Below are 21,861 nucleotides of genomic sequence, written 5' to 3' on the forward strand. Positions count from 1 at the left end.
GCGGATCTTAAATTTATAGAATTTGTGAGTTGCTAAGTCAAGGGGAAGCTCTTGCTAAATATTTGTTGTTTAGTGAGTAACTAAAAGTTTTAAGTTCATTCACAAAGATGCTGCAACCTGTTCTTGCACTGATGAATAACATGTCCGAGGTGGGTCAGAACAAGCAAGTCCTATACCAGGGAATATAAAAGCCCAATACTTACATATTCATGAGTTTGAAAACCATGTGCTTTATATATTTTTACATATTCATGAGATGAAGAACTGAATGGTTGGTTGAGGTCATGCATTCAGTATTTAAAACAGTTATGCAAAATCTTATATGTGTTTTTGAATAAAGTAAGCTTTGGATTTTTTAAACAATATTTTGTGGTGCAGAATTCTTTTTTTTTGTTTGGTACTCAGTTCTTGTTTTTTGGAGTCTTACTTTGACTGATTAATAACTTTGTTTTGTTGTTTTTGTAACAAGTGGGGCATGCATTGGACTGCTCCTTCACATAGTGGTAAAGGATCTGTCACCTGCAAGATAAAGAAATCAATTTGGTGCCACTCTTAAGTTGGTTTAGGTCAATTGCTCATTTTTATTTCTTACATAATAGGTATCCATGCAAGGTAGATTTCAGATAATTGTTTATGTAATGACTACTGTGAATTTATAAAGTCCTAAGACATCAGGTCTGCAGTTGCTCAGTGTTTTTGTTTTCTGTAGTTGCACCAGTTAACATCAATAGTATTGTCATTTTCTTTGCGATCATTAACTTTTAGGGATGAGTAAATTTAATGATGTAAAGAACCTTGGGTGAGTAATAACTTCAGCCCACGCATTGTTGCACAAAATTTCCGTCATGTAATCAACTGTGATAGGTTACTTTTGCAGGGTTGTTTTCCAACATGCTCATAACTGTGCAAATGCAATCAAGAGTCCAGGCTGCACATTCCCCAAAGGGTAATTTTTGTAAACTGACATCAAAAGAACTACAGCATATACAATTGTATGGAAAAATGAATCTTTCCTTGAGATATTTGACCTGGTCACACTTTGTAAATCATGTATATAGTTATTGTTTAGTGTGAGAAACACGTTATATCATATTGAAAACATTTTGGTTGAATATAATGTAAAATCCAATTTCACTGTTAAAATATATGTTGACGTAGTCACCACAATAATATTGTGAGGTAACTCTTTAAACTTTCAACCAGTAAAGATATTTCAAAAAAAAAAAAAAAAAAAAAAGAATTGCACTATATAATGGATTTAGCTGGCATTAAGTGTCTCTAGTACATTTTGCCAACAAAAAACACTGTAAGTAAAACCTGAGTACCCATGCAGCTATAACTGTAGTTCTAAACACTGTCACAGGCTTAGATTTATTTCTCTATATCGTTTTTCTCTTACCTCACATGTAATTGCATTACTTAAATTACTATACTACCAATAAGTGTGCTTTATATTGTGCTATAATATTATCTCCTTTATTGTGTTGTAAGACAACCATTTCATGCTATTCATGTTGGAATGTAATGTTAATCTTTACCTTGTCTACTAAGGCCCAGTTCAAGGTAAAAAGGGCCATTGGACCAATCCCTTACTCAGTTAACAAAAGCAAATAAATAAAGTTTCTGCACAACTGATAATATAAATAATTTGTGAACTTTTGTCACTACTAATGTGGTTGATATTCTAATCTTGTTTACCACTGCCAGCATCCAGGACTTGGTACCAGAAGACATTTTTTTCATATTTGCAAGAGATGGTCAGTGAACTAGTCTATCCATGTATAACTAAGGCACGTGATATCCATCTACCTTTTTCTATTGCCTGCATTCAGAATATGGTATAAGCAGACGTTGTATATTTTATTTTATTTTATTTATTTGTAATATTTTATTACCTTCATCACCAAGCACTGATCAGTTTGAGCCAGTTCTTTTAAGAGATTCAGTATAATTGTTTAACTATAGCAAATACTTTTATCCTATTTATTTTACAGATCTTTGTTATAATGTTTACCTGCTTTAGTGCAGTAAATGCCTCATGACTACTGGAAACCAAATTGATTGGATAGACTCTTGTCAGAAAATTACTAGGTTAATAAATGTTTACACAGTCATTGTAGATAATAGTGGTTCAAGGAATGCAAACAACAGAAGTTTAAAGGTAATTTGGTTTTATCAAGCAGGGTTATCACTTTCAAGCACCCAAGCAGCACCATGAAGAAGATCTTAAATCCAAATGCAACAGATGCATGCCGTGGATAAGAGGACACACTATACAAACTTGAACCTTGATGCAGGACCATGAAATGCAGCTGCAGAAATATTCAGGAATCAAAATGTTTGTGGATCTACTGTGGCAGATTTTGTTGTAGTGCCACAGCAGCACTTTGAATATAAATAATCTGGTAGACTCAGCAGGCATAGGATCTGGTAGACTCAGTCAGGCACAGGATCTGGTAGACTCAGTAGGCAAAGCATCTGGTAGACTCAGTCAGGCACATGATCTGGTAGACTCAGCAGACACAGGATCTGGTAGGCTCAGTCAGGCACAGGATTTGGTAGACTCAGCAGGCACAGCATCTGGTAGACTCAGTCAGGCACAGGATCTGGTAGACTCAGCAGGCACAGGATCTGGTAGGCTCAGTCAGGCACATGATCTGGTAGGCTCAGTCAGGCACATGATCTGGTAGGCTCAGTCAGGCACAGGATCTGGTAGGCTCAGTCAGGCACAGGATCTGGTAGATTCAGTCAGGCACAGGATCTGGTAGGCTCAGTTAGGCACAGAATCTGGTAGGCTCAGTCAGGCACAGGATATGGTAGACTCAGTCAGGCACAGGATCTGGTCGGCTCAGTCAGGCACAGGTGACCAGAGTTCTTACACCAAGTTATTAGAATAAGACAAACCCAGAATGATACTGTCTGAGAAATGAAAGAAAGCACTTTGCCAGTAGGGGATACTGATAAACTGGTCTGGGCCAAAGGACTTAGAAAGGGAAATGACTTGCAGATTGCATATTCAGAAATAAGATGCTCATAAGAAATGTAGTGATGCTTACAAAATCTAGGACTATGGTTAGGTCTAGCTTTCAAAATTTCACTGAGGAATCTAAATAAACAAGGACAGACTAAGTGATAATATTAACCAAGAAATGTAGGGCATCATAGAAGACAAGACAAGTATAATATACAATGCACATAGATTTGGAGGCATATTGGTTGTAGGAAACTTCAAAATAAGGGGGAGAGGTTCATTTGTAGGTAGGTTATAACAAACATAGGTTCATGATCTGTCTGCCGGATACAATGGCTAATGGTATGATGGAAGGGCTGCTGAAGGCCATAGGACAGTAGAAAACCATCTTAGTGGTAATTTGGTATTTACAATAATTTCACGCTTCCAATCTATATGGAGGTAGCAAGAAGGACAACAGCTGATATATTAAATTCTGTTAATGATCTAGAAATCTAGGTGAATTTCTTGAGTACTTCACACAGGGCTACAGTCTATAACATATAAACAGAAAAAAATGGTGTGGAAAATTCTACAGTTCAAAGGTGTATGAGATGAAAAGCTTTGGTTTTCTAAGCAACTCTGTATTGATCAGGAACAGGCATAATTTTATGGCCAAAAAGGTCCACACCTTTCACAACAAAGGAAGAGGTTTTTGGCACAGAATTTTATTGACATAGTCAAAGCTCAGTTTTATATGTCAGGCTGAAGATGTGAGGGATGCAAGTTGAATGGCTAATATCTGACGTTATTACTTATTAATGGTAGGAGCCTCAACAACAAATATGTTCTATAGCCTCACAAATCAGTAAGTGACATAGTCATCGAAAGATGGAAGAGAGCAGGGTGAGTTGATAATCCCAGATTTTCAATGTAAATAGCTACTTCATGAGGTGTGTTATAATAATATTTTGGAGTTTCCTACAACCAATATCCCCTTTGGCAAAAATAAAGTGCCCACAAATTACCACATAGGTGGTAATCCATTAAGTACAGAAGAAGTAATTAGGGACCCGGGGACCCAAGTTGATAGCAATCTCTTATTTGACAATCATGTGGCCAAAGTGGTTAGAAAAACATTTTATATAGCCCACCTAATCATGAAGGGATTCACATCTAGATTAGGGGAGGTCATCGTGCCTCTTTACTCATCCCTCATCAGGCCCATAATCGAGTACAATGACCCTTTTGGGATGTACCTTACCAAACACCTGCAGCAACTGGAAAGACCCCAAAAGTAACTCACCAAGAGGATCAAAGGGCTCAAACAGATGCCATATGCTGCCCGGTTAAAGAAACTCCAGCTCTACTCAGTGGAATACCGCCTGCTCAGAGGCGATCTGTGCCTGACGTATAAAGCCATGTCCAACCCGGAATTAAGGGACATGATGCACCTCAAAATATCCAAATCCCATCAAGCTACATGCTCGAGAGACTTGAACCTCAGCACTGAAATAAATAGGACATGCTGGAGGGACAAATTCATAACCCAGAGGCTCCCTCCACTCTGGAATAACATCCCAGTCCAGGTTAGGCAGAGTCCCTCATTGACTCTCTTCAAGAGGAATCTTGATGAGTGGATGGGAGATCGTAAGTTTACCCCGGGTATCACTTCTGTGTCACTGTTAGACAGAGGCACAGTATACTAACCTCGAAAAAGGGCATAGCAAAATAAATTTAAAATGGGTGGCGAAAGCCAAACACATTCTGGCTAGGCTTATAAATGCCCTAGGGCAGATAGCCTAGTATGAACCTATGAACCTTAAAATTGCTTTTTTATGTATCCCAGAATTAACACAAATTATCAGTGCTCCTGCTAGATTGTATAACGTATTAGAAGTTACTGACATCAGTAAACATAAGGTGGCAACCAGCTTTAGAAAAAAATGCTTTGTCTGGAAACTACAGTGTGTTGCTTGAGTCCACCATAACTTTTCACAAAGGTGGGCTTCAGGAAAATATTTTGTAACAGAAAAGACTTATTTGATATGTATACAAACTAAGAAGCTACAAAAGATTATTTTATGACCTAGATTCCTAATAAAGACACTCACAGAGATGTGGGTGATAGTTAAAAAGGAAGTCCTTCAAAAAACATATGCAGAATAGGCAAATCATTCAGGCAAGTGCAATTTGATGCCCAACACCAACCACTTAACACCTGATAAAGTATACAATATATGAAACTTGCAAAGTCTAGGCACTACATAAGTTGGTGCTCCCTAAATATCATACAATTGTTGATAAGTGATATGGTGAAGTTTGCATTAGATTTTGGGATGGTGTTAAATGTAATAAGAGTTGTTTTACAACTATGTTAGGGGCTCAAGTTAAAAAACATAATGGACCCCTCAAACTACGTGAAAATGATATGAGGACTCATACTACCAGAGACATCATTAACACCTTCAGATTGCCATAGTGTTTATAATGGTTCTAGATTTGAGCCAGAGTAAAGTTGCACTCACAACACACACTCACATAAGTGCCACTCTTGATGTAAGTACTGTGTGCACTTGTATTGATAAATTAAACATCAGAACAGCTTTAACTCTTTTGGTGCTGCGGTAGCGTTGTTGCCTCATAGTAAGACGCTGTCCGGTTCGATTCTCAGCTAGAGCATCTTCTGCGTGAAGACATGCGTGAATGGGTGTACCTTCATTGAAGATTGTGCGTCAGGGCTGGTAACTCAGCACATAAAAATCAACTACCAATCATTAGCGGACCAGAGTTCCGCTGTGGCGACCCCTAACCGGGAAAAGCAGAAAGACACAACAACAGCTTTAACTCTTTACAAGTGCGACCTTCAAGAGTTAAAAAGTAACTTATGGATTTGCTCTCTACATTATTCACAAACTTTTGTCAGTGATGTCTTCCTTAATAAAAGAAAAAAATACAGTGATTACGCTTCTGCATGAAAACTAAGGAATAAGCATGACATCAGACCTTACACACTCATAAGTCTTGTACCCAGTGCCAGCAAACTAATGGAGATACCATTGCTGAATACTTTGCAGAATGAATTATGAACTTTTAATGTTTAGACTATTCATCACTATGCTTCTGCACACTGGGATTGACCCACCAGCACAGTAAATCTGAGTTTCCATGGTAACAATTTATAAAGAACTCCAAGCTGGCTGACTTCAACAATATAGATTTTCCAACACATTTAGCACAGTCACCCATGCCCTGCCTATTAAGAAATTTCATACATTAGGACTTGTCAACATTTTGGTTAGCTGGATAGGAAAACGTTCAAGTGGAATAAAGTGGCACAATGAACCTGATGGGAGTGTTAGTGTAAGGAATGGTATATTAACTGGTACACCTCAAGGCTCTCTCTTGGGAACTCATTTACTCAACACTATTTTAGCAAACCTTATAGAGACAGTGTCATTACTATTTTTTAAATATGCAGATGACATTAAAACTGGCAAGTTCATTCTTGGAAATTAACTCTGTCTGTTTCTACAAGATGCCCTTAACAAGGTTACTAAGCAGGAACAAACATACTGCTTGTCGTATACATATTAAGAACACAAATTTATGTTGCTGGACCCATGACAGCAACAAAGACATCACAGTGTAAGAGCTGCAAATCTGATAACAGTAGATATTTTTAGTGATCTAAGAGTGCAGCTTGGACTGTATGTTTTATCTTACACATATATTGACACACTGTTTACAAAAAAATGAAAACAATAGGCTATATGTTAAGATATTTGAAATCAAGAAGCTCTAAGGTAGTTATATGTCTATAGAGAAGCTAACTAAGAACTTGACCTGAACACAATTATAATAATAATAATAACTTGTTGTAATAATAATAATAATAATGACTTGTTATAAGAATAATAATACCCATTTGTTAGCCATGGAGGCCAGTGGATATACTGCCCCTTTTCGGGGGTAACCTAGTAACAATGTCTGATTAAATGACTTGATGAAGGTTTAGCAAATGAAAGCTGAAGGAATTATACTCTGAACCACTATAACTACATCTCATAGCATTATCCTTTTCTCCAACTGCAAGATACCATCACAAAACTACTAAAGATAGAGCATGTACAAAGAATAACAGCAGACAAATTCACAAATATGTAAGAGTTAAGTTACACATAAAGAGTAAAAAGCTTAGCTAAGGTACAGTCAATGAGTAGTCAAGCTTAGCTAAGGTACAGTCAATGAGTATTAATGTTTAGCTAAGATACAGTCAATGAGTATTAATGATTAGCTAAGGTACAGACAATGAGTAGTCAAGCTTAGCTAAGGTACAGTCAATGAGTATTAATGATTAGCTAAGGTACAGTCAATGAGTAGTCAAGCTTAGCTAAGGTACAGTCATTGAGTATTAATGATTAGCTAAGGTACAGTCAATGAGTAGTCAAGCTTAGCTAAGGTACAGTCAATGAGTATTAATGTTTACCTAAGGTACAGTCAATGAGTATTAATGATTAGCTAAGGTATAGTAATGAGTAGTCAAGCTTAGCTAAGGTACAGTCAGTGAGTATTAATGATTAGCTAAGGTACAGTCAATGAGTAGTCAAGCTTAGCTAAGGTACAGTCAATGAGTATTAATGTTTAGCTAAGGTACAGTCAATGAGTATTAATGATTAGCTAAGGTACAGTCAATGAGTAGTCAAGCTTAGCTAAGGTACAGTCAGTGAGTATTAATGATTAGCTAAGGTATAGTAATGAGTAGTCAAGCTTAGCTAAGGTACAGTCAGTGAGTATTAATGATTAGCTAAGGTACAGTCAATGAGTAGTCAAGCTTAGCTAAGGTACAGTCAATGAGTATTAATGTTTAGCTAAGGTACAGTCAATGAGTATTAATGATTAGCTAAGGTACAGTCAATGAGTAGTCAAGCTTAGCTAAGGTACAGTCAGTGAGTATTAATGATTAGCTAAGGTACAGTCAATGAGTAGTCAAATAAGAAGAAATACCACGGAGAGCAGACACAGCCAAATAATCCTTTAAAAACTTTATTGTCGATGCCAAATAAATAAATATTACTGGTGTGTACTAATGATTCTATGAAGATGCAACGCACAGTCACACACACACTTTATTAAATTCTTATTTAATTGTACACAATTAATTATGAATTAATGATTAATAATAGACAAATTTATTTTATTATATTTATTACATCCTGCATTTTTGCACAAATACTCTAGAGTTTTAATATTTTATAGTTTAATAGGTAATTGGCGACAGAAATTAATTTTACATTTTTGTTGTAGGATACTTTATTAGGGTTATGTATTGCATAGTTAGTTTCATCGGTTCATATATTTTCATATATACAGATTTATATTTATACATATATATTTATATTCATATTTATTTATTCATTTATTCATAGGTGTAATTTTTATGTATATTCATTGAGCAAATGTATTTTATATTTTATATTTATATTTATATTTATTCATTTTTACGTTTGTAGCTACACTTATTATAAGTGCAGAGTTGATTGAAAGAATGTTTAATAGTAGTTATTTTAAACAGTTTGTGTTTCAGTAAAACATGGTTTTCACACATGTAAGCATTTATTTATGTGCAAGGTGAATGCAGTTTTTTACACTTTTGTATGTAATTATAGCAATTCATTTCTTGATGTTTTAGATTTTTAGACGGTACATGCAAAATTAAGTAGTTAGCACAGAGTGTTATGCACAAACAAAAATTGCATTATAGATAATGTAACAAAATGAATTGTACATTTGTTTAGTCTTTGGATGACTAATTCGTATTAATTTAATGCAATGTTTTTAGATTTTTTTGTTAATTAATCAATTAGGGGTGGGCAACTAGTGTGCTATTTAAGGCACGTCATATCCTTCGTATAAGTATCTTGATAAAGCCTGATATTTATCAGGCGAAAGCGCTTGATTTATTACGGTTTATTTATTTGGCATCAACAATAAAGTTTTCAAAGGATTATTTGGCTGTGTCTGCTCTCCGTGGTGTTTCTTCTTATTAGACCAATGAGTAGTCAAGCTTAGCTAAGGTACAGTCAGTGAGTATTAATGTTTAGCTAAGGTACAGTCAATGAGTATTAATGATTAGCTAATGTACAGTCAGTGAGTAGTCAAGCTTACCGAAGGTACAGTCAATGAATATTAATGTTTAGCTAAGGTACAGTCAATGAGTATTAATGATTAGCTACTGTACATTCAGTGAGTAGTCAAGCTTAGCTAAGGTACAGTCAATGAGTATTAATGATTAGCTAAGGTACAGCCAATGAGCATTAATGATTAGCTACTGTACATTCAGTGAGGAGTCAAGCTTAGCTAAGGTACAGTCAATGAGTATTAATGTTTAGCTAAGGTACAGTCAGGGAGTATTAATGATTAGCTAAGGTACAGTCAATGAGAAGTCAACCTCAACTAAGTTATAATCAAATAAGACTAAAATTGTCTCGTTTCCTTCAGCTATAAAAGGTGATGTTATGAGCATATGTAAGGCCCTCAAAGTCATATTCCTGTTTCAATATTTAGTTTTAAATATGAACTCAGGAATAATGAATTTTAAACTGATTACTTGGGCAGTGAATAATGTCTTGGCTTTCAGAGAGACCTACGGAATTATTTACAAATGGCATGTAAGGCTTAGAACAGCCATAAATGCATTTAAAGAAATAATTACTCCTGTAAAAAGGAGGACTCTGGTTGGCGATCATCTTGAATTCTCTCATTGTCTGTAAATGATTTTATTTTTATCTTTTATAATTTGTAGATTGAAATAACACTAATTGAGAAGTGTTTACAGACTAACCAGAAGTAAGCCAGCATGTATTTCAGTCAGATTAATGTTGCTAGTAAAACAATAAAATGACCAGGAATGCTAGTGAAGTATTTTATTAAATAGTAAAGCTCTAGCATTTTGGCAAAAAAAAAATGGGGGGGTACACAATTCCTGAAACAGAGATTAAATATATTGATAAACAAATCATACTGATGAGATTCTGATGACAATCAGTTAAGTGAGGCTGCATATACTTCTGTTAAATGATTAAGCTTTGGGCTCTTTAAAGTTTTCAGTTGTGTTTGTTTAATAGATAACTGCTCAGTTTTGCTTAACTGATTATAATCTCTGTTTTATTAGTTTCCATTATGTGCTGTTTTGAGAAGGAATTTTACTTTCATTAGAAGTTTTGCAGTGTCATCAGTAAACTAGAGCAACAGAATTTTCCTATTTATAATTATGAAGAAAAAGTGAAGTTCCTAATCAGATATTTTTATGAAATAGGATATGAGTATAGTCTTCTTTGTTTGTTGTCCTGGTGAGTGTAGCATATTTCTGATTACTTGCTCATACTGTTTAAACATTACCACTGACTGCACAGTTTTTTGTGGTATGTTAAAGGATGCTGTTTCTAAACTGATTTAAGACTGTATCCTGAAGAGAGTCTGCCTACTTGGTTGACAGCTACTGAAATATTTTCATTCTGACATTATGGTATAAATAAACATCTGGGAACATCCAGTCAGATCCCTTGGTATGCAACACATGCAAGTTACACATAATGTTGGATAGCCAGAAGCATGGACACATCTTTTCTCTAGCTATACATGTAGCCTAGCAAAGGATGTGAAACCAGAAAAGTGTAAGTTTAATTTCTTACTATTAAAATTGAGGCCACTTGTAACTCTTAGATGTGATTATAATATGTTTTAGTGTGACAGGATGGTGGTAGCAACTTACATAGTTGATAGTGTGGTGATCATGGGCAGCAGACAAGAGAAGTTCTATGTTGTGCCAGTTGTATATGTGAAGTGTTTAGCTGCACCACAAAAAGAAGGAACAATACAAATATTATGTGTATGTTTGTGATGTTTGTGATTAGGTGTATTATTACATCATCTCCTTAGTAATGCAAAAAGTTGTATCTAGACAGCAGATAATGATGTGTTACCTGTGTAAATCTTAGTATCCACTGCCTCACTTGTGACTGTGTCTGACACTGTCATGTATCTTGCTTATTATAAGCTACAATCATAACCAAATTGGGAGTAACAGTTGATCAAGCTAGTAATGTGTCTGTTAGAGGAAAAGCAAAGTGGGTGCATCTTTCCCTGTCATGGTAAGCACAGATCTGTCCCAGTCATGTTAAAGCAGTTCTGTCCCTGTCATGGTAAACACAGTTCTGTCCCAGTCATGCTTAAGCAGTTCTGTCCCTGACATGGTAAACACAGTTCTGTCCCAGTCAATATTAAGCAGTTTTGTCCCTGTCATGGTAAACACAGTTCTGTCCCAGTCATGATTAAGCAGTTCTGTCCTTGTCATGGTAAACACAGTTCTGTCCCAGTCATGATTAAGCAGTTATGCCCCTGTCATGGTAAACACAGTTCTGTCCCAGTCATGATTAAGCGGTTCTGTCCCTGTCATAGTAAACACAGTTCTGTCCCAGTCATGATTAAGCAGTTATGTCCCTGTCATGGTAAAGGCAGTTCTGTCCCTGTCATGGTAAGGACAGTTCTGTCACAATCATGATAAAGCAGTTCTGTCCCAGTCATGGTAAGGACAGTTCTGTCCCAGTCATGATAAAGCGGTTCTGTCCCTGTGATGGTAAGCACAGTTCTGTCCCAGTCATGATAAAGCAGATATGTCCCTGTCATGGTAAAGGCAGTTCTGTCCCAGTCATGATTAAGCAGTTCTGTCCCTGTGATGGTAAGCACAGTTCTGTCCCAGTCATGATAAAGCAGTTCTGCCCCAGTCATGATAAAGCAGTTCTGCCCCAGTCATGATAAAGCAGTTCTGTCCCTGTCATAGTAAAGGCAGTTCTGTCCCTGTCATGATTAAGCAGTTCTGTTCCTGTCATGGTAAACACAGTTCTGTCCCAGTCATGATAAAGCAGTTCTGTCCCAGTCATGATAATGCAGTTATGTACCTGTCATGGTAAAGGCAGTTCTGTCCCAGTCATGATTAAGCAGTTCCGTCCCTGTCATGGTAAGCACAGTTCTGTCCCAGTCACGATAGAGCAGTTATGTCCCTGACATGGTAAACACAGTTCTGTCCCAGTCAATATTAAGCAGTTCTGTCCCTGTCATGGTAAACACAGTTCTGTCCCAGTCATGATTAAGCAGTTCTGTCTCTGTCATAGTAAACATAGTTCTGTCCCAGTCATGATAAAGCAGCTCTGTCCCAGTCATGATTAAGCAGTTCTGTCCCTGTCATGGTAAAGGCAGTTCTGTCCCAGTCATGATAAAGCAGCTATGTCCTTGTCATGGTAAACACAGTTCTGTCCCAGTCATGATTAAGCAGTTCTGTCCCTGTCATGGTAAAGGCAGTTCTGTCCCAGTCATGATAAAGCAGCTATGTCCTTGTCATGGTAAACACAGTTCTGTTCCAGTCATGATAAAGCAGTTCTGTCCCTGTCATGGTAAACACAGTTCTGTCCCAGTCATGATTAAGTAGTTATGTCACTGTCATGGTAAACACAGTTCTGTCCCAGTCATGATAAAGCTGTTCTTTCTTTGTCATGGTAAACACTGTTCTGTCCCAGTCATGATAAAGCAGTTCTGTCTTTTTCATGGTAAACACAGTTCTGTCCCAGTCATGATAAAGCAGTTCTGTCTTTTTCATGGTAAACACAGTTCTGTCCCAGTCATGATTAAGCAGTTCACTCTCTGTCATGGTAAGCACAGTTCTGTCCCAGTCATGATAAAGCAGTTCTATCCTTGTCATGATAAAGCAGTTCTGTCCCTGTGATGGTAAACACAGTTCTGTCCCAGTTATGATTAAGCAGTTCTGTCCCTGTCATGGTAAGCACAGTTCTGTCCCAGTCATGATAAAGCAGTTCTGTCCCAGTCATGATAAATCATTTCTGTCCCTGTGATGGTAAATATAGTTTTGTCACAGTTACAATTAAGCAGTTATCTCTTCGTCATGGTAAAGACAGTTCTGTCCAGGTCATGATAAAACAGTTCTGTCCCAGTCATGATAAAGCAGTTCTGTCCCTGTCATGGTAAAGGCAGTTCTGTCCCAGTCATGATTAAGTGGTTCCATTCCTGTCATGGTAAACAGTTCTGTCCCAGTCAAGATTAAGCAGTTCTGTCCCTGTCATGGTAAAGGCAGTTCTGTCCCAGTCATGATAAAGCAGTTATGTCCCTGTTGTGGTAAAGGCAGCTCTGTCCCAGTCATGATTAAGCAGTTCTGCCCCTGTCATGGTAAGCACAGTTCTGTCCCAGTCATAATAAAGCAGTTCTGTCCCAGTCATGATAAATCAGTTCTGTCCCTGTGATGGTAAACACAGTTCTTTCCCAGTCATGATTAAGCAGTTCTGTCCTGTCATGGTAAGCACAGTTCTGTCCCAGTCATGATAAAGCAGTTCTGTTCCTGTCATGGTAAAGGCAGTTCTGTCCCAGTCATGATTAAGCAGTTCTGTCCCTGCCATGGTAAAGGCAGTTCTGTCTCAGTCATGATAAAGCAGTTTTGTCCCTGTAGTGGTAAACACAGTTCTGTCCCAGTCATGATTAAGCAGTTCTCTCTCTGTCATGGGAAGCACAGTTCTGTCCCAGTCATAATAAAGCAGTTCTGTCCCAGTCATGATAAAGCAGTTCTGTCCCTGTCATGGTAAAGGCAGTTCTGTCCCTATCATTGTAAAGTTAGTACAGTCCCAGTCATGATAAAGACAGTTTTGTACCTCTCATGCTAAAGGCAGTTATGAAGAAATATTGGCCTGAACTTTTCTAACTGCTTTGTTAATCTTGTATTTTATTCTACTGAGCTAATTTTTATGTTCATTTACCTGTACATTTTTATTTATTCTTTTATTTCTACATATTCCTTTGTATCATTGTGTTGTTATTTTCTTTTGTTACTTTTTGACCATGATTAATAATTAGGGACTTAACTAAACTTGAATGACCTGGACATTATGGAGTACTAGAGTCTTACAGGACTTAGTGAATTCCCACCAATATTCAGTGGATCCACTGCATCTTAGCATATTGAAGGCCATGTGGAAATATCTTTCTTAACTCTGACTAGGGAAATTCATTTTTTATGGTGTGCAGGGTACTATAAAAACACATACAAATGATTTTACTATATGGAATATCAGTGTTCTCTTCTGTGGCACTGATGTTCATCTGCTTAGCTTCTGATTTTTTTAGTATGTCATATGACATAGTTTATTATAGTGTACCAGTACTTGCCACATTGGTATGACATTATGATTACCTGAGACTACATCCCTCAAAATACAGGCCCCAGAACAAAAAAAAATACTTGAAACTATATACCAAGTACACAAATCCTCAGGACACATGCACTTGTAGTTGTACAGTTCTCAAGGAGATATAGAACAATATAAAACAACATAAAAAAGCATTTTAGCAGGAAGCAAGCCCCACTGGATCCCACCCCCCATTTACTTTATTATCCATAGTCTGAAGTTACTGCATTTTAAAGTAAAAAAAGATCACACATAACAGAAAAAATACTCTGTGGGGCTGTAACATTGGACAACTTTAAAAAAACAGTGTCTTCTAACTCTAACAAATTGTTCATACATGGAGTGACTAACAGTACATGAGCAAATGGCTCTGCTTTCAAAAAGCCAAGATGTGAGTGATTTTATATTGAGCAATAGACTGTAAGCCTAATACAGCAAAGTGGTTTGACTAATTGATTTCAATGCAAAACAAGGAAATGTAGATATTATACACTGATTATTTACCTTAAATTCTAGGTATACACCAAAATAATATTAATTAGCAGCACATTTATCTGTTAATTTCTGTAGGACATACTATTCAGCACATTTATAAGTGGTTACCTATGGACACTGTCAAACATATAAGTTGAAGCAAATATATTATCAAGCTGTCTTTCTTGTATTCATACTAATCATAGTGACAAATAGCACAAAGGTAAGGGATTCTTACCATCCATTTGTGACGCAGCATTAGTCAAGTTAACAAACTCTTTGTATAGTTGCCTGAGTGGAATTCCTGCACTGTTGTGCCAACCTTCCCAAGCATACAACAGCTTTTTGTAATTCCGGGAAGATGCCATAAGGTTCACCAGATCTGTAAGGGGAGACAACATATTATAAGGCGGCAGATAATAGAGAGTAAGTATGCATATTATTTAACTTTGCACATTTGGTTCTCCTAGCATGCTGTGCTTTAGAATAGCTAACTGCTTTTACCCAATACAAAGTGGCATGCAGTTTAACTTTCTTATAATAGATGAACTGACCTGATTCCTGTGCAAAATTGGAAAAAATATTAGCTTGCTATACATCCCTTTGACATCAGAAAGGTGCATAACATACAGAATTATGACCAATCATAACCAATGTATTATGTGTTTGGGACATGGATGCCAAGAAATTCATCTCAAGAGACAAGATCAAAAGATGAATGAGAACACAAACGGTTATGATCACAAACACGAACATAATTATTTATAGTACATGCCACTTTATCTGCTCCATGTACGACCAGTTAAAGAAACAAAAGTGCAGGAGCGAGAAATGTTTTACCAGTTTTCAAAGCTTTTGAAAGCCAGTGTAACATTGTCATGTTACCAATGAGGCAGCAAACAGAAACAAAGTCTTCATCTGAAAAATGAAGAGCTTTAAAAGTCGTTAAGAGTCCTTTTTCCTACACAGCTTTTGTTTTTAATTTTAGCAAAGTGAAGTTCTAACAGCTATTTATTTATTTACTTGAACTAGACCACAAGGTAGTAAGGGTCTGTATATACTGCCTGAGTGAAATGGAGCTAAAAGTATGGGTTTTTTGTAACTTTGTATTAGGTTCTTCTACTTTTTATAACAATTTGGTCTACAGAGTCGCGTTTATTGTGTTTTATAGTTTTATGGCTATGAGAGTAAATTTCAACTGTATGCACTGGTTAGACACATCGTTCAAGAGCCCACATAAAGCATTAAGGTTTCTTGAGCAGTTTTCCTCTGAGGTACTCTTTAATGGGTAGTAAGGGACTTAGTAAGCCAAATAAGGTAATAAAGGTTTTCTAAGATATTGATTGGAAGGGAGCTATTAGTGCTTTAGACCTAGTCCAGCTATATAAAATCTAAAATGGTGCCTGTCACAGGTAATATTTATTAACTTTGGGATTAGCTTAAGGTAATAAATAGGGAAGGGAAGGGGAGGGCGGCCACGGTGGTGCAGTGGTTAGCATTGCCGCCTCACAGCAAGAGGTTCTCCAGTTCAAAGTCTGCATGTCCTCCCTGTGGGGGTTGGTTTCTCTCCGGTCCGGTTTCCTCCCACATCCCAAAGACATGCTGCAGGTGGATTGGACACTCTAAATTGGCCCTAGGTGTGCATGTGTGTGTGCCTTCTGTGGAAGGTTGGGCGCCGGGCTGGCAACTCGACACTGTAAAACTTCACTGCCAATTAATGTGCAGACATGGTGATCCGCTGTGGCGACCCCTAACCGGGAAAAAGCCGAAAGAAGAAGAAGAATAAATAGGGAAGGGGAGGGGGAAACAAGAGTGTGAGCTGGCAGTTCTTTTGTACTGCTGTTAATGAGCCAAGATCCAAGCAAAGCCAAGTTTGTGTTTAAGAAAAAGAATCAGAATTGACCAAAAACTGCTGTGAAGCTGTAAGTCATTTCTTAACCATTTATCAGATGGGAAAACAGCATAAACTTATATCTGTAGGCTACTGTGCTCTCAAATTAACAAACACACACATTATTTGATCAGTTATGGATGTTATTTTGCTAACAGAAGGGAATACAAGAGAAATGGAATAATAGTGTGTGTGTGTGGGGGGGGGGGCTGCTTACAAGCCAAAGCAGAGTGCTGTCCAGGGGATAATGAATATTAGCTCAAACAGGTAGACACATACACAAAGTTAACTTTAGCTGTTTGTGTTTGTAGACAGTTCAGACCCAGACTGCGGTTCTTATATAACAATGTATCCAGCAAAGCTGCCTTAATTTCTGTTGTTGTTCTTTGCTAGCCAGCAATGTCCATAGTGCAAGAAATGATAATTACAGTACTTCTGGATGGTTAGACTTTTGATAAGCACCTCTAAGTTCTGTTACAGCAAGTTCTCTCACTAGGGAAGTATTTAACATGTTCATCTTTTTTCCTGATATCAGTAATCTTGGCACTCCATGCACTACAAAGTTTGCTATGTTCCCCGGACAGCTATTCTGGTAAGGTCTCATCTGCAACACATGCATAAGCCACCAATGAACTGCAATGGAAGCATTTTCACAACTTTAAAAACTGTAAAACACTTCATACTATCTAATGTGTGCTCAACCACATGCGCACACACACATGTGTGGGCACACAAACACACACACACACACACACACACACACACACACACACACACACACACACACACACACACACACACCTCTGGCAGCATAAAGTGTCTAAATGCAGCAAGGTGTTCAAAATAATCCTCTGGTCACAGGACAACACAAAAGTTGTCTGTGACCAGAGGATTATTTTGAACACCTTGCTGCATTTGGATCCTTTTGTATTTTCTTGGTTTGTGTTTTGGTCTATTTCAGCATAAAGTGTCTAACAGCTTTAAAAGCTGTTAAATTCTCAAAGCGACATTTGGTTTCTGTTCACTGTTTGTGTGGAAAACATAAGTGTGCTATAGTTATGAAAGCTGCAAAAGACTTTAAACTCTTACATTTTTATCTTTTATTTTATTTTATTTTTATTTTACATTTGTTTACCGGGAAAGTTTGACTGGAACAGGGTCCATTTACAGCGGAGGCCCAGGGAGAAAAGCTCCATAACATAACAGTACAAATACAACAAATGACAAAAAAATGTCTGTACAGAGGCATATATACAATCAGAGATCCATGTCTTTATATTACAACACATAATCCATGAATGACAGAAAATTTCTATACAGTGGCATATATACAATCAAGGAGATTTTGTGTACCTTAGTTTGATTTGAGCAAGCTTGATATATAGATAGCAAAACTTTGAATTCCCTATTGGTAGTACAAAGCATAAAAGTGAAGAAATGGAATCTGGAAAATAATGCTATTTGGGAGATATGTTATACTGTGAGAAATAGTTTGTAGGATAGTAGTTCCTGATGGGGAGTATTTGAGTAGTACAGAATAGCTGAGGTAAGCAGTGAGGAGATGAGGTGTGGTAAGTTAGGAGGAGAGCAGAAAAGATTTTATGCAATACAGGGGCAGAGCCATGATTGCAAGAGGTGAGACTTTAGTGATGTCTTGAAAAGTGAGGTGGATGGTGCAGAGGAGATACTTTGGGGGAGGTTATTGCAATCCCTAGCAATGGTGTGGGAGAACAGACTTTTCCCTGCAGTGTTATTGGCTTTGGTTATTGCAGAGCAGGGTTTTGTTGGATGAGCGTAGAGGGCGATTTGCAGAATATTGGTTTAGAAGTTGGTTTAGGGCTGGGGTTTTCAGAGGGTTCCTTATTAGGTTGAAGGTGAGGAGTAATTTGTGATAGCTAATTAGCTGAGGGAGTTCTAACCACTGTAGTTGCTTTAGGGCAAGACAGTGATGACTTCTAAAAGTGGAGTTGTTAGTGAATTTTGCAATTTTATTGTAATATGACTCTAGTTTGTTTAGGTCTGTTTTCCTGATATGAATTAGGATTGGTGATGCATACATTAGGGGAGACAAGAGGTGGGTTTGGGCTAAGGAGATTCTTGCTTGGTCTGATAGGAACTGTTTCTGTTTGTATAGGGTTCCTAGTTTCTTATGTACCTTTGTGATGGTTTGTGAGATATGGACATTAAAGTTTAGATTGTTATCTATTTCAACCCCAAGCAGCTGAGTGTGAAATATCTCTCTCTGATAATCTTCTATATATAGAGAGGGGTTACATCTATATGAGCAAAGAAATTACCTACCTCTGCATGGTATCAGTGGGATACAGACAATTAGAATATGAAAAAAACAACATAATTGTTTGGAAGTGGTTATAAATGGTCTTTATCAAACAGACAAAAGACAAATATTAATGAATGCTGAACATTGTTGAACAGATTATTGATATTTAAGTGTATGTTCTCAAAATGCCCTTGAAATGGGATTGGTGGTAGAAACCTAAATTATAAAAACTCTAGCTGACAAAATATGGAGAATAATAAACCAAAACTGAAACAAAATGGAAGCCTACATTCAATTGATCAAAGCTGCTAACCTGTGTTTGTAAAAGCAGACTGAAGTAGAATAGACTGCATAGAGGATACTGCCTCAGTGAGTTGGCTTGCATGGTGGAATACTAATTAATACAAACACAGTACGGCATTTGTCTTTGCCTTCAGTGTAAACAGCAGTAATAAATAATTGCTAAACAAATGCTAGTCATCTTGTCTCCTGGAAGGAGACACCTCCCTATGTTTTCCAGGAAAGTGAGATCTACTCCCCACAAAGTAATACTACTTGTAGGTGTGCCTTTTTTCATATTTCACTTTGTAATTCACAATAAAAACAATTATTTAGTAAATCAGTAAGAACATATTAAATTCTGGAGGTGCTCAAGAATATGATTCTGCATTTATAATGCTAACAGTATCTAGCAATTCCTTGCAGTAGCATTACATGTATATGATCAGCAGCATTTCTAACTAGCCTTTCTGATCACATTTGTTAGTATTATGGTGCATATTTGATATAGTTCTGTGTCACATCTATGTTAACTCAATAGTGTATATTTAAGATCAATATTGAAATTCTGTCCCTATTTTTGTGCCTTTGTTGTACCATTATTTCAGACTTTGTTCAGATTTATCAAGCTTAGAGTATGAGAGGTACGCAACTGGCCACAATCTCGATCTCAGTCTCACTCTCAATTGTGCTAATTTCCGCTATCATGCATGCAACCATACATATACTCACACACCCAGAGAGAAACATAAACACACACACAAAGACACATGTATACTTTTCATTTTTTTTACATTATCTAATTATTTTAATTATATGCTCACTAAAAAGCCAAAACACTGCTTAGTGACCGTAAAATAGTGGTGGCCATTAGCTTTCTTACAGTCTGAACTCCACAGCAGCTTAATATGTTGCTGTGACATGGCAGACTCATTTTTCAGCAGGCGTTATATGTACATTGACACCCTGCTGGAGAATGTCCACTCTCTAATCAGGGTTTAATGCACACCATGCCTGTTCTCTAAAGTGCTATTACCACATCTATGTTAACTCAATAGTGCATAAAATATTAATGTACTGTTACCTTTGTGGTAAGGGTACACAACATTTGTATTTTGTTTCTCAAGAAATTTGTCAGCAAACAGAACATTCATCTAACCACTGAAGTTAAAGGAGAAACAAACTGCAGCAGATATAGATAAAGGCAAGGGCTGCTCACATATACAATAGGGCCAGATACAGCTGGTGGCACTCTGGGCAATGCAAATGAGGAGAACACATCTTCATGTGTCAGCTTAAAATGATTGGCGCTGACTGCAGTATGACACCCTTTGCTACCTGTTACTGGTAGTGGGAGGAGAACACGTCTTCATGTGTCAGCTTAAAATGGCTAGTGCTGACTGCAGTGTGACATCTTTTGGTATCTGTTAGTGGTGGTGGGAGTAGAGCACATCTTCATGTGTCAGCTTAAACTGGCTTGGCACTGGCTGCAGGGTGACATCCTTTGGTATCTGTTAGTGGTGGTGGGAGGAGAGCACATCCTCATGTGTCAGCTTAAACTGGCTGGTGCTGGCTGCAGGGTGACATCCTTTGGTATCTGTTAGTGGTGGTGGGAGGAGAACACATCTTCATGTGTCAGCTTAAAATGGCTGGTGCTGACTGCAGTGTGACATCCTTTGGTATCTGTTAGTGGTGGTGGGAGAACACATCTTCATGTGTCAGCTTAAAATGGCTGGTGCTGACTGCAGTGTGACATCCTTTGGTATCTGTTAGTGGTGGTGGGAGGAGAACACATCTTCATGCGTCAGCTTAAAATGGCTGATGCTGACTGCAGTGTGACATCCTTTGGTATCTGTTAGTGGTGGTGGGAGGAGAGCACATCTTCATGTGTCACCTTAAACTGGCTGGCACTGGCTGCAGGGTGACATCCTTTGGTATCTGTTAGTTGTGGTGGGAGGAGAACACGTCTTCATGTGTCAGCTTAAAATGGCTGGTGCTGACTGCAGTGTGACATCCTTTGGTATCTGTTAGTGGTAGTGGGAGGAGAACACGTTTTCATGTGTCAACTTAAACTGGCTGGTGCTGACTGCAGTATGACATCCTTTGCTATCTGTTACTGGTGGTGGGAGGAGAACACGTCTTCATGTGTCAGCTTAAACTGGCTGGCACTGACAGCAGGGTGACATCCTTTGATATTTGCTAGTGGTATTTGGAGGAGAACACGTCTTCGTATGTCAACTTAAACTGTCTGGCGCTGACTGCAGTGTGACATCCTCTGGTATCTGTTAGTGGTAGTGGGAGGAGAACACGTCTTCATATGTCAGCTTAAACTGGCTGGCGCTGACTGGAGTGTGACACCCTTTGGTATCTTAATGGTAATGGCTGAAGTAACTATCTGTGGGTTAACTTATAACTTGCATCTACCAATGTTTCCATATTATGTCTAATTTGGTATAATTACTTAAACTGCATTTGTTTTTTTTTTGTATTATTTCTAAATATTGTAAAATTATTATTCTTAAAATGTACTTTGGAGCTTTTCTACCCCGGCATTTGCTGAAAATGTGCTCTTATCCAGTTGGCCTTTCCAGGTAATCAAATGTCAATAAATATACAAGAGGTGGCATGCTTGCCTCCAGTGTCAAAAGCATGCCACTCAACTTCTTAGTGCAAGAAATGTGGACAAAGCCTAAAATAATGGATGACAGATGCCCAAAAATAGGCACATATTTTATAT

The 21,861-nt window shown here is 37.6% G+C and overlaps 1 protein-coding gene across 1 annotated transcript in view; it reads right to left on the reverse strand.

Moving 5' to 3' along the window:
• ACE (angiotensin I converting enzyme) overlaps positions 1-21,861 on the reverse strand; it is an 806,509-nt gene that overhangs the window by 488,558 nt on the left and 296,090 nt on the right. Inside the window, exon 4 of the mRNA XM_044055209.1 lies at positions 14,912-15,055. Coding sequence (XP_043911144.1) covers positions 14,912-15,055 — 144 coding nt within the window. The remainder of the gene's footprint in view (positions 1-14,911; positions 15,056-21,861) is intronic.

This window comes from Protopterus annectens, chromosome 13.part0 (assembly GCF_019279795.1).
Source record: "Protopterus annectens isolate FY-2018-M chromosome 13.part0, PAN1.0, whole genome shotgun sequence".
Classification (NCBI taxonomy): Eukaryota; Metazoa; Chordata; order Ceratodontiformes; family Protopteridae; genus Protopterus; species Protopterus annectens.